The sequence below is a fragment of the Drosophila miranda genome, chromosome 2 (genome assembly GCF_003369915.1).
Source record: "Drosophila miranda strain MSH22 chromosome 2, D.miranda_PacBio2.1, whole genome shotgun sequence".
Classification (NCBI taxonomy): Eukaryota; Metazoa; Arthropoda; class Insecta; order Diptera; family Drosophilidae; genus Drosophila; species Drosophila miranda.
In genome coordinates, this window is record NC_046675.1 from 12,601,741 (window position 1) to 12,617,097 (window position 15,357).

Consider the following 15,357-nt stretch of genomic DNA (forward strand, 5'->3'; position numbering starts at 1 on the left):
ATTTGAATCCATGTTTTGGACATTTTTTTTACTAGCTGGAAAAGGGAAATGCTTTCATTTGGAGCTGCCACAAAGCATTTCCGCTTTGTGGCACACACATAATGTGTGTGGTTGTGTGTTTGTGACAATGAGTGATGTTTCTGTGTGTGTGCGCCTTGGTCAACGCTAAGAGGCAACAAAAAGCAGCATCAAATTCTGGGCTGCCATCATGATGGATAGCCACATATTAACTGTCTAATGCATACTGCAATTACGAAATTTTAGTACTCTATTAGCTAATAGGTATCTTTTGTGTGCTTGCTCTTATCAGAAACATCTCCAGTTTCCTCAAATGATGTACCAACACATTTACTTAGTGATATTGATAGTGGGAAATGTCTTATCTAAATTGATGACCAGTATTACAATAGTTTCTATAACGCACTTTCTTGCTAATGAAACAGCAACTCCGTTTGCGACGCTTAAAATTAGAATTGAGTTAATTAATGTCCATAAATATTATTTTTAATATTTTTGAATTTGTACTGCGCATGCCTCTGCGACGCAATGCTGCTCTCTTGCTCTGCCGCTCTCTTGATGAACTGTTTGCTGTGCGCTGTCTCGTATGCGCCGTTTGGCAGCCGGTACCACGAAGCCTCTTTAGCTCAGTGGTAGAGCGTTGGTCTCGTAAACCAAAGGCCGTGAGTTCAACCCTCACAGGAGGCAAGTTTCACATGATTAACTATTTTGATTCGTTTTATAAAACGTTTTATAAAATATATTACAAAGAAATATTTCCATAGATATTCTCATTTTATAACCATACTCTATTTACTTAGGTGTGTTGTTCTTTCAATGACGATGAGTCACGATCTGTTTGATAAGCATCTCTCAGTTCTCTCTTTCACGCTCATTATTCTGCATTTCCCAGCACCGCTGAGCGGGGTGGGTGATATAAGGCATTTGGCGCCGCTCTTCGCAGTGCCTCTTTAGCTCAGTGGTAGAGCGTTGGTCTCGTAAACCAAAGGCCGTGAGTTCAACCCTCACAGGAGGCAAGTGGCAAACTTTCAATAAGTTTCATTCCTTTTTATACCCGATACTCAAAATGAGTATTGGGGTATATTAGATTTGTGGTGAAAATGGATGTGTGTAACGTCCAGAAGGAATCGTTTCCGACCCCATAAAGTATATATATTCTTGATCAGCATCAATAGCCGAGTCGATTGAGCCATGTCTGTCTGTCCGTCTGTCCGTCTGTCCGTCCGTCCGTCTGCCCGTCCCTATTAGCGCCTAGTGCTCAAAGACTATAAGAGCTAGAGCAACGATATTTTGGATCCAGACTTCTGTGATGTGTCACTGCTACAAAAATATTTCAAAACTTCGCCCCGCCCACTTCCGCCCCCACAAAGGACGAAAATCTGTGACATCCACAATTTTAAAGATATGAGAAAACCAACAACGCAGAATCATAGAGAATGACCATATCTTTTAGACTGCAGAATCTGAATTGGATCGTATTATTATTATAGCCAGCATCAAGAAAACAATTTCATTTTTTCTCGCCCTGTCTCTCTCTAACACACACGTAGCATAGGCGGCTTTGCTTAGAGTAAAACATTAGCGCCTAGATCTCAGAGACTATAAAAGCTATAGCAACCAAATTTGGTATCCACACTCCTAAGATATCGGACCGAGACGAGTTTGTTTCAAAATTTCGCCACACCCCCTTCCGCCCCCGCAAAGGACGAAAATCTGGGGATATTTACAAATCTCAGAGACTATTAACGCTAGAGTAACCAAATTTGGTATCCGCACTCCTGCTAGATCTCACTATAAAACGTATATCTCAAAATTTCGCCTCACCCCCTTCCGCCCCCCCAAAGGACGAAAATCTGTGGCATCCACAATTTTGAAGATACGAGAAAACTAAAGCAGAATCATAGATAATGATCATATCTATCAGGTTGCTGAATCTGGATCAGATCAGATCATTTTTATAGACAAACGGAACAAATCAATTTGCAGTGGCTACGCAGCGCCCGACGTCACGCTCAGACTGATTTTCTGTCTCTCTCGCACGCACTCTTTGTCGTGTCGTTCAATATTAGCGGCGTCTGACGGAGGAGAGCCATACTGACTTAGTATCGGGTATAACTGTAGAGTTGCGGTGTCCGCAGCAACTCACAACGTTCCCCCTCGTTTTCTTCTTTTTCTTTTAGATATTATTTAAATATGAGGGTTGATTTTATATGTAATTCATAACTGCCTTTGAGAAGACTCCAATGTAGTATTTTTCTATTTAGGGGCCTCAAGAACCCTTTAATGTAATATTTTCTTATTTTTCTGAACCCAGTGTGGGGTTGATCAAGCGTTGAGTGGGTTGGTAGTAAGCTTGCCATTTGGGGCAGCAGGAAAGAACATTGCGTCAAGGGCATACCTAACTACTTCTTGAGCCCTCTTCTTGGCCGGCCCCAACTGTTATTTTATGACTGCCCACTCGCACACGCAGGGCGTTGCGCACGTTTGGGCCTTTAAAACTAACGGCAAATACGAGTTGTAAATAGGGTTTCCGGCTCTGGCTGTATGGTGAATGATGCGGTCATTATGTCTTTGCATTTGTGTGGGTGTGACCATATGGAGAACGTGCAATGATTATGTACATGCTACATACAACACGAGTATGTACAGATGTACTTGGTGCTTGTGTATGACCCGATACTTGTGTGTGCCGTTCCTGTTTGTTTTGGTGGCAAATTAGAGGAAATGCTTGTGGCGCCATAAATAGCGGAAATAAAAATAAATTTAAGCAAATTGCGAAGAAGGAAACTAGGACTCAATCACAGCTTGACCAGTAAAGATATGCCATCTACTGTCAATGCCTACAGATAACCCCACTTGCCGATAATTATTGTCTTGATTCGAGTAGTGTATACATATGGTACATATATAGAATCAGCATTATCGATATGGAGTAGCGACATAGCAGAAACTCTTACGCTGCTTCCCAGGAAGCGTCGAGGAATGACCACTAAAACGTGGCAAAGATCAATACAGGAACTGGAATATTATTTGTTTAGGTCACTCCCACTATGGGGTAACTTATTAGACCAACAAAACTCATAAATGAGGCCCATTTAATCCCTGAAAATATGAATTAAACAACTATTAAATGTACACGATTTGTATTTCTCGTATTGTTAAAGTATATGATATACAAATTCGATGTATACTATGTTACTCTTCTTTCTTACTCCCAAAGAAGAAGTCATACAAACCCGCTCCAAGGCTATTAAAGAATCCACTTGCTACGTCTTTTGCAGGCTCAGTCAAGAGCTTTGGAACTATAAACTTTATTTTTTTTTTGCCGCCTTGTCTAGGCATGCCATCCACTAATATAGTATCATGATCCGTAGCTGTATTTTCATCGATAAGCCTGTCAAGTGATTCCCTTAGTTCCGGAGATAAGGTGTAAGAAATGCGCTCATATATCTTGACTAATTCTGGGATATTATTGATCTTAGTCAAATCATCATGGGAGCTATTGTAAATTTCAAATAATTTGCGCTTATCCTCATCCAGATTATTGTCCGTATACCCAGTGTATAAGAGACATAGGAAGAGCAACGAAAGAAACCTGGAAATACGTATTAAAATGTGAAATTACTTTTTGATTTACTCGACTTACACTAAAGTTATGGAAGAAGTGGGCATCGCGACCAGTCTTAAGCGCCTGCTTGAGTCAATTGAACTGGTACGTAGAATTCAACAGAATATATACCCCTTGGAGAAGATAAGACAGACCCATTTGAGATTAACTTTTCTATATATAAATCGGAAGATGTACAGTAAGAGCTCGAAGTAAATGCTATCAGCAGTTAATCCAGATCATTGACTTTATTGGCACGCTCTTCTTGGAAAAGCCACAAGGCGTTCAGATAATGAGTATTTCTTTAAATAAGGTCATATGTATGCTTCAGCATAGCTTAAGTGGTACTTATCCGATACCAAAAAGTAATTTCCAAACAAAATTACAGCTTAAATTGATACACCGGGTGGGTTTTCTAATATAATAATTAGTTGGGGAACCGTTTCCTCTTGTGACCAATCCTTTTTTAGAAGATTAAAGACAAGTTGTCGCTCAGATCTAGCCATCACTTAATTAAGTGCCCACGCACTCAGAGCACCTGCCAGAGCTATGCAAATGGATGTGTTAATTGTGCCCCGGTAAGGCATGCCACACATTTCAAAGGCTCGACTCTCGACGTGTAAGACAAGGCGGCGAAGCAAGGTAAGGTAACCACATAAGCTCCAAGTGTTGGTATTCTTCGATGCCCCGCCACTAAATGAAATGACATAAATTTAAAGCATCCTGCCACGACCTATGCGAAATTTATGAATTAATAAGGCACGCAGGCGACAAGGTCGGATGGGGGCGCCTTGTGCCTTTTTATTGGATAGCCCGAAACCGGGGACCGGGTCGGTTGAGGGCCTCTCTCATCATCCAGTTGAAACTAATTGAAACTGACAGGGTGCCAGTGCCAGTACCAGTGCCGTGCCGGGCGCAATTCGAGGCACTTTTGTTGCTGCACATGATGATGACGATGACTGCGCGCACAGCGAGGAAATGTTAATCAGACGGCCCAACTCCGCTATGGCGAAATCAAATCAAGGTAATTTACCGTAAGAGACAAAAAGGAATCATTTCATTTCCCTGCTGTCAGAAGCTGTCAACACACCCAGGAAGGCCTTGCCTGCCTGGCAATACTCCGTATATCTAAGGCACAAGGGTATGATAGATCCGCGCAAATATATGTAACACTAGGAAGAAGACTTCAAATCCTTCCGATCTGTTAAATATTTCAAAAAATAGGATGGGTGCTACCGTTTTTTATCAGCATTATTCAGCGTATATCCTTAGTAGCGGGTATCTTTTTGGCTGTTCGTGGTTATGTCGTAGATTGGGTCCCCCATGGGAGTAAGAGTGGAATGGAATTGGCACGAAGAAGGGTAGGAGATGGCAGTAAGCCAAGCCAAGCTCTGCAATTTATATGCGTACAGCAGATACCAAAAATTTGGTCTTTTCTTGGAACTGAATGGATGGAGTGTGGAGTGGCAGTAGGAGTGGCAGTAGGAGTGGCAGTAGGAGTGGCAGTAGAAGTGGGAGTGGGCGTACCGACTTACCTTATTCCGGGCCCACACTTTGCATATTGTGTACATCTTAAGTCCGTACAGTCAATATCTGACATCTCTCTATCACTGTCTCGCTCTCCCCTCCCTCACACATACGCAAGGAATACTCGCTTGTTGCTTAGTATGCAGATGGCGAACAGCGAACGGCGTGCTGTGTGGCTGTGTTGGTGGGTGTTCGCTCGGGTTCCGTTGCCTCCTTTTAGGCAGTGCATTTCCCATTGGCGCCAACTTTCGCCTTTTTTCCTTCGCTTTCGTTTTCCCTTTGGCTTGCCTGCTTCCTTTATTGGTATGTATACCTTTCTGGCTCTAGAGCGCACTTCAACACGCACAAACACAAAAAGAAGAAAATTGCAAAAAACAAGAAAGCATTTTCCCTTTTAATTTCAACATTTCTCTGCCTTTCCCTTGACTCTTGTTGCCGTTCAGGTCCTCTGACTGCTGCCAGCCCATACAGCCCTACAGAAATGACTGTTGCCTGCTTTGAATTTAAACAAATGACGAATTGTTGCTGCCTCTTTAATGGTCGCCTTCATTCATCCTCCTCAAAGAGACTTTCAGCTATTTATGTGCACGGCTTTGTTCCGTTCCCCGCCAACATTTTGAGACGGGACCGATGTTTGCCTTGTTGGCCGCAAAACTTTTGTTTGCCATTGTTTGTCGACTTTTCGTTTTGTTGTTTATATTAAATGTATATTTGATTCCTTTATGATTTTGTTTACATTATTGCGTTGTTTTATTTGTGTGCTCGTGAATTTTAATGAGCTGTCGTGGGCCCATGAGTCTATAAATATTATATTCCGCCATATATTCCACGAATGAATTTTTGATTCGGGCAGCAAAATGACCAATTAATGATAATCAGCTAAAGAAGTATAGAGATTTCCCCTGACAACCCATACCCCAATCAGGACTCTTACATTTTCTTCGGTTTTCTTTAATTTATTGTTGGTTTTCGCCTGTTGTAAGTTATACCTCTTTACATAGGTACATATGTACATACATATGCACTTGATAGGCTATTTTAGCAGTTTTACTTTTGCGCTTTTCTAAATACATTTTACATTCGGTTTAGTTTAGTTTAAATTAGCTTTAGTTTTAGTTTAATTCAATTAATAATACAATACTCGTACATTTCCGTCCCTTTCGCTTTCGATTTGGTTTCAATTACATAATACTAAACATTTATAAGATACTTTCAATATCGACAATTGTTTTAATATATAATTAGGTATATATAGATATATTTATGTATATATTGATTCATATTATCTGTGTGAGCCTCGTCATCAGTATATCAGTGTATAATGCAGCTCGATAGTTTTCTCATGCACGTAGCCAAATTATTGTTTACGATTACATATGCAATTCGACTTTTACCCAGGATTTAAACAATTCATGCTCGTAGTTTTATACAATTTGCTCGTGTGTCCAATGACGCGCCCTGGCATTTTCATTGGAGTTCTTGTGTAGACAAATATTGGTGTAGATGGAAATGAGATCAACAACAAACCTACATAAATGGGAAAATGCTGAAAATGCGATGCGAGATATGTCAGCTGAATATATGTGCTTCAATGAGTCTGTTGCCGCTCTCAAAGCGGATAAAATCAATAACGAAGAGGTTTCCCTAATGTTCAGCAAATTTTACTGGGCATGTGTTGTATTCCCATCGGTTTTTGGAAGTACTTTGTGTCCATTTGTTTTTTTTTTGGCATCTCTCATTACAATTCACTAATAATTCGGAGTGGTTTTTCAAAAGCTTCTCACATGACAATCATATGCCTGACATTAAATGCTCCTCTTTGTTCGGGCCACAAAAATGAGCTACAGAACATTGCGAAGGACCAGGCTGGGATTAGATATTTTTCAAGATTCCTTACCATGTAAAGAACCTGGAATTGTAGCCCCCCATTAAGTACCTCGCTCTCCATAGCTGTCAAGCCAAATATTTGTTGTTGTTGTGTAATATGGCCACATTTTTGGTTGATTTACTCGCAGCTTTCCAGAATTCGGAATCATTTTGGAGAGCTGCTTTGGTTGTCTTGTGACAGCCTTTGTAAGATATTTATTGTAAATATGGTTCTAATATCGATTCGTGCTCGAGTTTTATGGATTGCGTTTGCCTTTTTGCTTAGGCCATAATTTTTTCGGGCCAGATGTTTTCTGCCTTTATCCTATGCCGCTATGTATACAGATATATGTATATAGTATTTGTGTTGTTTTTCCAAGTTTTGACTTTTATTAGGCTAATAAAACTTTAAATTTACCATTTTTGTTTTCGTTTTTTGTATGCTCGGTACTAGAGCTGGATATTTGTTTTACTGGTGATTTCTGTTTCTACAATATTTCGTTAGTTTCAAGAGAGTAACCCGTATTTCAAATTGTTCAGGGTTTCAGTGTATTCCTGACTTTCTGGTCTATTGGAGACTGTAGTACCTTCTCTGGTTCTTATCTCATTGCACTTCCATTACATTCGATTCTGTTTTATGTATTCCTCTCGTCTTGTTTATTCTTCAATGCATTAACGGATTTTGGGGCTAATAAAATGTTCGATTTGTTGTTGCTATTTGCCTCTGCCGCTGCCAATTTATTTTCACTTTGTTGTCTGCTCGTAAATCCGAATTCGTCTTCATTCATCAGCAAAATTTATGCGCAGCAGCTCAACATATCAAATTTGATGGGTCTCTCCGCTCTCCCCCCGACATTAAGTGTGACTCGCATTTAATTAGCAGGAAACCCCAAGGAAGGACACAGATATAGAACACAAAACGGAAAAGAATGCGGTCCTGGCTTAAGTATTTCTAAATAATTGTCTAGGCTTACGGGGTATGTGTGGATTTTTAGTTCAATTGTACATCTGAAATGTTCCCATTTGTATATCGAGAGGTGGGTTGAAACTCAAACCTTTGGATTCTCCTTGGCATCCTGCTGCTGCTGCTCGTTCCTGTCCTATTTATGATCTCCTATGCGCATAATGGATATCTCATTAAAGCGAAAGACACACACGCAAAATACTGACGAGGCAGCCAGAAGAAGGTCACAAGGACGACAGAATGCCGATGTTGATGTCAGCTGTTAGTTGTTCTTGAGAATGTTGTCGTAACGTGGCCTGTGGGCCTCAGCAGAATCCGGGACATGGCGAAACACAGAAGGATAGAGACAGCTGGTTGGGTGGATGGGGGCTTAATGTAGGGATATAGGCGGCATAGTGGCCTTAATCCCGAATGAAGACAAACTCATTGTAGTGGTTCCAGCGGTTCTCCTCCGTGTCCACGCCCGGCTTGGGCTCCGCGGCCGAGCCAGCCGTCCCCGAGCCACAGCTGCCGGCCAGACGATAACCGTGATCGTGCAGATTGTCGAAGGCCTGCTCGATAAAGCAGTGCTTCAGGAAGAAGCGCGAGGTGTAGCGGTCAGGACCGCCGTGGTCCGGATCCCGTGACTCGTTCAGCGTGTCGCCGAAGATCTCGCGGCACTGGGCCACACGGCCGCAGACCAGGATGCGGGACAGCTTGCGGAACTTGACATCAGCCAGCCCGTCCTTGCCGAACTGAAAGCTGCCCCGGTAGCCAATGGTGATGCAGCCGGGCGGACGGGCGTCCCGCTCCCCGCGTATGCAGTCGAGCATGGCGGTGAGCTTGAAGTGCTCCGCCTCGCGCTGCAGGCGCTGACGCTCGCGGAAGCCCTCTGGCAGATGCAGCGCCTTATCGCGCAGGTAGTCCAGGATGTAGCGGAAGAGGACCCCGTCGCGGTCGAGGAAGTAGCGACCCTTGCTGTCTTTGGCCAGCGATTCGCGTCCCTCGCCAAAGAGTTCGTGCAGCAGCGATGTCTTGTCCTGCAGCAGAGTGGCCAGCGTGGTCGTGTAGCTGACACCGCCAACATTTAGCTCAATGATTTCGGACATACTGCGGCCTGGCCTGTCGAGTGTCGGTCGTCGGTTGTTGCAGTGGGTCAGCGTTAATTGCTAATTAATCTGTGGCACCTTCTCGCACAGCCACCAACACACATATGGCAGGCACGTACACTCGCGAGCCGTCTTCGTCTTCTCCGCCCACAATTCTCAAGTTCACACAATTTCTGGTTTGTTTACAGCACTGGCACTGGCTCCTACAATGTTTTGTTCCGCTTGGTAGCCGCTGCACGCGTCCGCACTCGCTCAGCTCTCGTGTCGAACTGTGGCACCTGCTCCTGGCCAGAGAGCTGGGGACTGGGAGCTGCCTGCCAGAGTGCCACTTTTCACTCGCCCGTTGGTGTAGTACATTTGTGTGTATTCATTGTGGAAACTTCCAAGAGAGAAAACTGTACTCTTCTCTTTTTGGCCCTCTCTCTTTCGGCCTGCGCACTCGCTGCGTTTGTTTTGATATTGGATATTATTGTTTAACAAGTGGTTAAATTTAAAAAATGTGCACGGGATATTTTTGGCATATGCGTGCGAAGGGTTGCTCGCTACTCGTTGGTTGCCGTGCGCCTGCTTCCTGCTCGAATGTTATTAATTTGATGAGGGTTTCCAAGGGTCCACAGGGCGTATGCTTAATAGCCAATATGCTGGATTACTGTTCGCTGATTCAGTGCTCTGTGCTCTGTCTTAGGCGGCAGCAGGTAGACTGTTGTTTGCCGTGCGTGCCTCTACTTAGATGCTAATACAGCCCAAATATGTTTGAACTGCTTAGGGAGGCCCTTTGAGGATTCTCTTATTAGAATTCAGCATACGTAGAGTGTGTTCATTTTTGAGGGTTTTGCACCCGAGCAAAGTTCACGTCCATGCCATAACTAAATTTGTGGCAACAGCACGCATTGCATACTTTAAGGCGCCGCACATACATAGTTCATGCCTCGGCATGCCAACTATTCCTGTTTCTCTTCTTTTGGTCGTGGCGGCAGGGCAGCAGGGTCACAGTGGCAACAGGCGCTGACAATTTGACACCGTGACACTGACATTAACATGCCACAGCAGGCAGCCAGCACCCCATCGAGCAGCACCATAACCAGCACCAGACCCGACAATGCAACTGGTTGGGCGGCTGCCTTGGCCAGTTTTGGCCTCGTGCCAAATGGGCCACCCAAGGGCCTCTCGGCTGCTGCAGCTCAGGCCAGACTGCCTGGCAGCTCACCTGTTTGCTGTTAACATTTCATGACACAGGCATGGGCATGGGCTATAGGCCACTTTGTGCGTGAGTCTCGCTGCAATTGAATCAACAACAAGAGGCACAGCGAATTCCTGGCTCAGTCTCTTACGCAGCTCGTTAGCCTATTCTCTCTCTTTCTGGGTTATCCCTTTGAAGTGGCGGAGAGTGGGAGATACACACCAATACACGAGCCCACTGCTAATTGCAATGAAAAGAGAGTCGGCGGTGGCCCCAAGTGCGTTCAACTCAGCCAAACCCCCTCTCTATCCCCTGTCCCCCCAATGTCTGAACTTGTTTGCCCATCTTGCCTACTTGCTCGACTCATTTCCGTTTCCTGGTGTGGTCCCTGTGGTCCCCCCATTCCCTCTCTTTTACTCGCTGCCTAATGCGCTTCCTTATCAGACGCCTGCCCTGCCTACACCCGTCCAAGTATTCGCGGCCATGAGTTTGTGGCTTTCGGCACGCATTAAGATGGCGCAACACTTTACGCGCCATTACGCGTTGCCTGCATCTGTCTGTATTCGCCTGTGTGTGTGTGTGTGGGTGTGGGTGTGCTTGTGAGAGGCCTCAGATTGTGTGTGAGTGTGATTGCTTTGCTCTCTTGTCGGTTCTCCCTTTGGCTGTGACTCTGCTCCTTGTTTGTCTGGCTGGCTGCCGCGGTTCAAATTGATTTTGTCTGGCAGCCTGTACACATACATTTCGCGGCGACTTTCCCTGTGTGCGCTCTTGAGTGTTTCTATTTACTGGAGCACTTTGTTTTGACAACGCGCCAAATTGTCGCCCTTCATTCAGCAAAAGCCGTTTGCATGCTATTTCTGGTTGGTTTGTTTGAGATTTTTCAAAAAGGGTTGGAAGACAGGTCTTATAAATGTAATGAAATTTTAAAGAGGGATTCCAACTTGAGATAGGTAAAAGTCAATTTGAATATTATTCTTTACATAAGTTTCCCCTATTTTCCTTCAAAAAACTTTCCAATGGCTGGCTGCCAAAGTACACATGGAAATCCCAAAATAAACTTTTAGCCCATTTCAAGGTTTACATTTGTCAATCAAGCTTCTAGTGCAAATTGTGCATTTGATTTGACTGAAACGATTTGGGGCATTGGCATTGACAGCGCAAACAGCAAATCGACCTGGCGCTTCGCTTGTCAGAATTGGCACGCCCCAGAATACCATGCCAAAACAAATCAAATCAAATCAGCAATCAGCTCCCCCACCCATTGACTCAATCAGGAATGAAATCTTCACACAGAGACGCCCAATGTTGTGGGGAATTAAATATTGACTAAAGTCATATTTCGTGCTTTAGCTGAAACATATTTGACCAAAAATGCAATTAATTCAATGAATCATTTGCAATTATCAGTTGACAGCCATTTGGAATGGCACAGCCCTGTCGGACAGATAAGAATTGAATAAATTATTAAACTACGAGATAGTAAATCTCATCCATTCGTAGCTATAAATTGAAGTGTTTCCTTAAACAGAGTGCCAGTATAGCAATGAGGGTTCCGGCGTTCCAATTTAGTTGTGTGTTGAGCCTGATCGTGTGTCTGTTGTGCTCAGTCAAGGCACAAAAGGACGATCAATACGACACCGAAAGGAGCAGGATACTCGAAATATATAATAATCCGGCAGTAGATGAATTTACGAAGGAAAGGAATATTCCAAAACTAATTGAATTTTATAGGCGCTATCCCGCTCGCTTTCAGCTGCCCGATGCCGATAAGAGACAATGGGATGAGTTCGTTGCCAGATATACTGAGTCCCAGACTAAGTTGGTGGATGGACTTCCGGCTCAAGGAGGATGGGTTGGATCCGTTCTGTCCAGTACGGTCGGCAACTTGATAGCCAAGTTCATCTTTAGTCTCATCAGACACGATCCAACGACACCTAAGCCAATTGGGGCACACTAAAAAATATAATAAATATTCGCCCATATTCCTCTCTTATAATGAGGTCTTCAACAAATTCAACAATACTCAATATATTATTTTATGATAACTTTATATAATCGAATTGTTTCTTTTGACCTCAAATAATGACGGTCATCAAAGGTTCTGTAATTTATGTACATATGTATTTCAATTTGATAATGAGCCCTTTTCCTATGAATATGGCAAAAAAATCATTATTAATAAAGTATAGATTACAAATCACAAGACTTTTGTTAAGCACATTAGTATTTTTATTTATTCAAATAAATTGAAATTATTACGTGTTTAAATCATTTGAAAAAGTATTTTATTAAATCTCGAAGCCAGAAAGACTTGCTTTTGGGTGACGATAGATAGATCGTTCTTATATCAGCTTTATAATAATTTACTATAATTTTTGTAAGCTGAATTATTTCATTCCTATAGAGTGAAATTTTCCAAGTTTCAGCTGAAATATCTTTTGAAACATGAAAGTTCGCCGCTCCAAGGCTTGATTTGTGGCCCACTATTTATGGCAGCTATACGTGTACAAATAATATGAGCAAAGGGTATTCCCAGGGAAGAATAAAGCACAACAAATGGTCTATGTAAAGTATTAGCAATATTCTAAATTAGAAATCAGAGCCTAAGGTACCTACTATGTACATATATTTGTTGGGTTCCAAGGAACTCTAGTGCAGGGGTCGGCAGCAGGGGTCGGCAGCGATTGGTGTCCTATAATGTTTTGTTGCTGCGGTGCCACTCACATACACGTGAATAGGAGAGTTCGGCACTAATAAAATAACATTTTTCCGTCGGGTCATAGTCCGTCTTAACCCGAGATTACAGATCAAGTTTTTTTTCTTGGAAATCCAAGAAAGCAGATTAGGTCTTATTTTCTTCGAAATCTCAAATGTCTTGATTAGAAGAAAGAAAACGCTCTGTGTAAAAATAAAAACGTTACAAACAAAAATAAAACAGCAAACCAAATGAAATAAGTGATAAGAATTCTCTGAGCCAGTCTATATAAAGTGATGCGGCTCCTAGGGAAATTATCATTTCAGTTCAGATCGTCATTCCGACAGCTAGACTCGAAAGACTCGTAAAAAACAATGGCCAACGCAATCCACCTAGTGTAAGTGATCTCGTAATGGTGAAAAAACAAACTTCGTTTAATGAAATGGTTTTCTCTTAGTTCCCTGATGGCTGTACTTGCATGCCTGGTGTCCAATGGTTGCGCTCAGTATGATGAGCAAGAGAAACGTCGTTTGGTTGATATCTACACTAATCCTGATGTGGACCAAGGCACAAAGGAGACCAATCTGGGGAGCCTTGCTAAGTTCTATGAGGACTATTCCAATAGTCTTCAACTGCCCGAAGATCAAAAGCAGCGCATCAATGAACTTTTGGAGAAGCACAGACGTATGAATAGTTCTGAAGTGCTCATCGATGGAGTTCCAGCTAACGGTGGCTGGATATCGTCTCTTCTTAGGCAGTTTTTGGTGGAGGGAGCCATTAAAGCAGTGGGCGCAGCGGTCGAACATGCCAGGTCGTCCTCAAAGGGACTGGAAATCAACCGAGAGGTAGCCATTTTCGGTCTGGTTTTTGTCGTCGCCAGCTATATGTTCAGGACTAAATCAATGTAATCCTCTGAACTTATTGTTCCAAAAATATTAAAATAAATACCGAACATGCATTTAAAAACTACAATATCATTTTTCAAGTCAAGCTTCCATTAATATTATACAAAAACCTTTAAGGAGTTTGATCATTCATAGCCGATGTTGCCGGTTCAGATTTATATAATGCATGTATCAAAAGACCCTTCTTCTGTATAATTTTACAGACTTGGCATCATACATCAATTTTTTTTACTCATTTTCGATTAAAGTGCATGATTGCAAACATGAACATCATTCATTTATATATTATTGCTATGCCAATATTACAAGCTTAGCTTTCTATATCAGATAATGTGTGTGGATCTCTCACATATGTTGAGGTAGTCGGGATCGAGCGATGGCAACTCGAGATAGGGTAATTTATTAAAAACAAATTTATACTCACCTTATCAACCTCTTGATTGTACGAATGATAATTTATACGAATAATTACTCAATTAATCAATAGCCGCCAGCTCGTTTTAATATATAGCCATGCAGTTCATAATCTTTCCGAGAAAGGAAATAAATTCGTATATATAAATATGTAAATGTCGATTAAATGTTTGCCCAAGTTCTAGGTTGAGACCAAGCTCAGATAACCCAAGGTTACTTACATTCTGGGAAGCTGCCCTATAATCTTTCCCAGAATCTGGGTTCTTGGAATAAAGACGATGAGGAGATGCTGTATGCCATATGAAGCAAACACGCGCTCTCCTGTGAAATCAGTCCCAATATGGGAAATTATAGCTCTAAGCAAGGCAGACAATAATTCTCAAATCTATCTATTCTATTGTCACACATAAGTTCTGTTTATTTGCTATATTTACACGTAACATTCGCGTTCCATCGTTGGCCTCTAAAAGAATGGACTTGGTTTATTGATTGGCAAAATGGTTGATAGCTCCCGGCATCTGCGTGCGTGCCCCAAAGGGATTTGCAAATGGCTTCTGCTAATTGCGTACAGCCGGCGGCAGCTTAAGGACCTAACCCAAGTACTTATGCAAATGCATGCCACTGCTGCTTATGTGGGTACGAGTATTTGTGTTGGGGCTATTGCTGCTGCTGGTGCTGGGACGAGTGTGCGTATGCACAATGTCAGCTATTTGCCGAGCAGAAAATGCACGCTCAGGCACGTTGAGAGCACCAGCGTGCGTATTCTCAAGATACATTGACGCCTGCACGGCGTTATGTAAATGCAAAGGAGAGCACCAGGCTGCTGGGCAATTTGACACCACAAGGGGTCGGGGAAAAACGAGAGAAGCGGTGGGTGTGTATGCAAACAAGCAGTCGTCTAAGGAATACCCTTGGCCATTCATTACAGCTATCGTGCACATCTGAGCGTGCAGGCGAAAGAGTACTGGGAGCAGGTGAAGATACAGATGCATTCCGGACCAGAGTCAGGGGCCCGGGGGCTGACGTTGACGTTGATTTTATTTACGGCTGACAGCAACAGTTTGCTACTAGCCAACACTCCCCTCCCGCACAC

At 42.8% G+C, this 15,357-nt stretch overlaps 4 protein-coding genes and 2 non-coding genes across 6 annotated transcripts; 4 read left to right on the forward strand and 2 right to left on the reverse strand.

Annotated features, from left to right (window-relative positions):
• Window positions 1-633: 633 nt before the first annotated feature.
• Trnat-cgu lies at window positions 634-705 on the forward strand. The gene has a single exon. It is a non-coding gene; the product is annotated as a tRNA-Thr (tRNA).
• A 257-nt stretch (window positions 706-962) lies between these two features.
• Trnat-cgu lies at window positions 963-1,034 on the forward strand. Its single transcript has one exon. It is a non-coding gene; the product is annotated as a tRNA-Thr (tRNA).
• A 2,110-nt stretch (window positions 1,035-3,144) lies between these two features.
• Window positions 3,145-3,751, reverse strand: LOC108154588 (protein Turandot B1-like). Its single transcript, XM_017284892.2, has 2 exons — window positions 3,665-3,751; window positions 3,145-3,613 (listed from the first exon to the last, which is right to left on the reverse strand). The coding sequence occupies exons 1-2, from the start codon at window positions 3,688-3,690 to the stop codon at window positions 3,214-3,216; spliced, it is 426 nt and encodes a 141-aa protein (XP_017140381.1). The 5' UTR covers window positions 3,691-3,751; the 3' UTR covers window positions 3,145-3,213.
• A 3,118-nt stretch (window positions 3,752-6,869) lies between these two features.
• Window positions 6,870-9,348, reverse strand: LOC108157662 (BTB/POZ domain-containing protein KCTD12). Its single transcript, XM_017289821.2, has one exon. The coding sequence runs from the start codon at window positions 9,068-9,070 to the stop codon at window positions 8,384-8,386; it is 687 nt and encodes a 228-aa protein (XP_017145310.1). The 5' UTR covers window positions 9,071-9,348; the 3' UTR covers window positions 6,870-8,383.
• A 2,445-nt stretch (window positions 9,349-11,793) lies between these two features.
• Window positions 11,794-12,262, forward strand: LOC108153946 (protein Turandot X). Its single transcript, XM_017284043.2, has one exon. The coding sequence runs from the start codon at window positions 11,794-11,796 to the stop codon at window positions 12,205-12,207; it is 414 nt and encodes a 137-aa protein (XP_017139532.1). The 3' UTR covers window positions 12,208-12,262.
• Window positions 12,263-13,259: 997 nt separating this feature from the next.
• On the forward strand, window positions 13,260-13,914 carry LOC108154399 (protein Turandot E-like). The gene is made up of 2 exons (XM_017284665.2): window positions 13,260-13,342; window positions 13,403-13,914. Exons 1-2 carry the CDS (start codon window positions 13,320-13,322, stop codon window positions 13,851-13,853), a joined length of 474 nt encoding a protein of 157 aa, XP_017140154.1. The 5' UTR covers window positions 13,260-13,319; the 3' UTR covers window positions 13,854-13,914.
• Window positions 13,915-15,357: the final 1,443 nt, after the last annotated feature.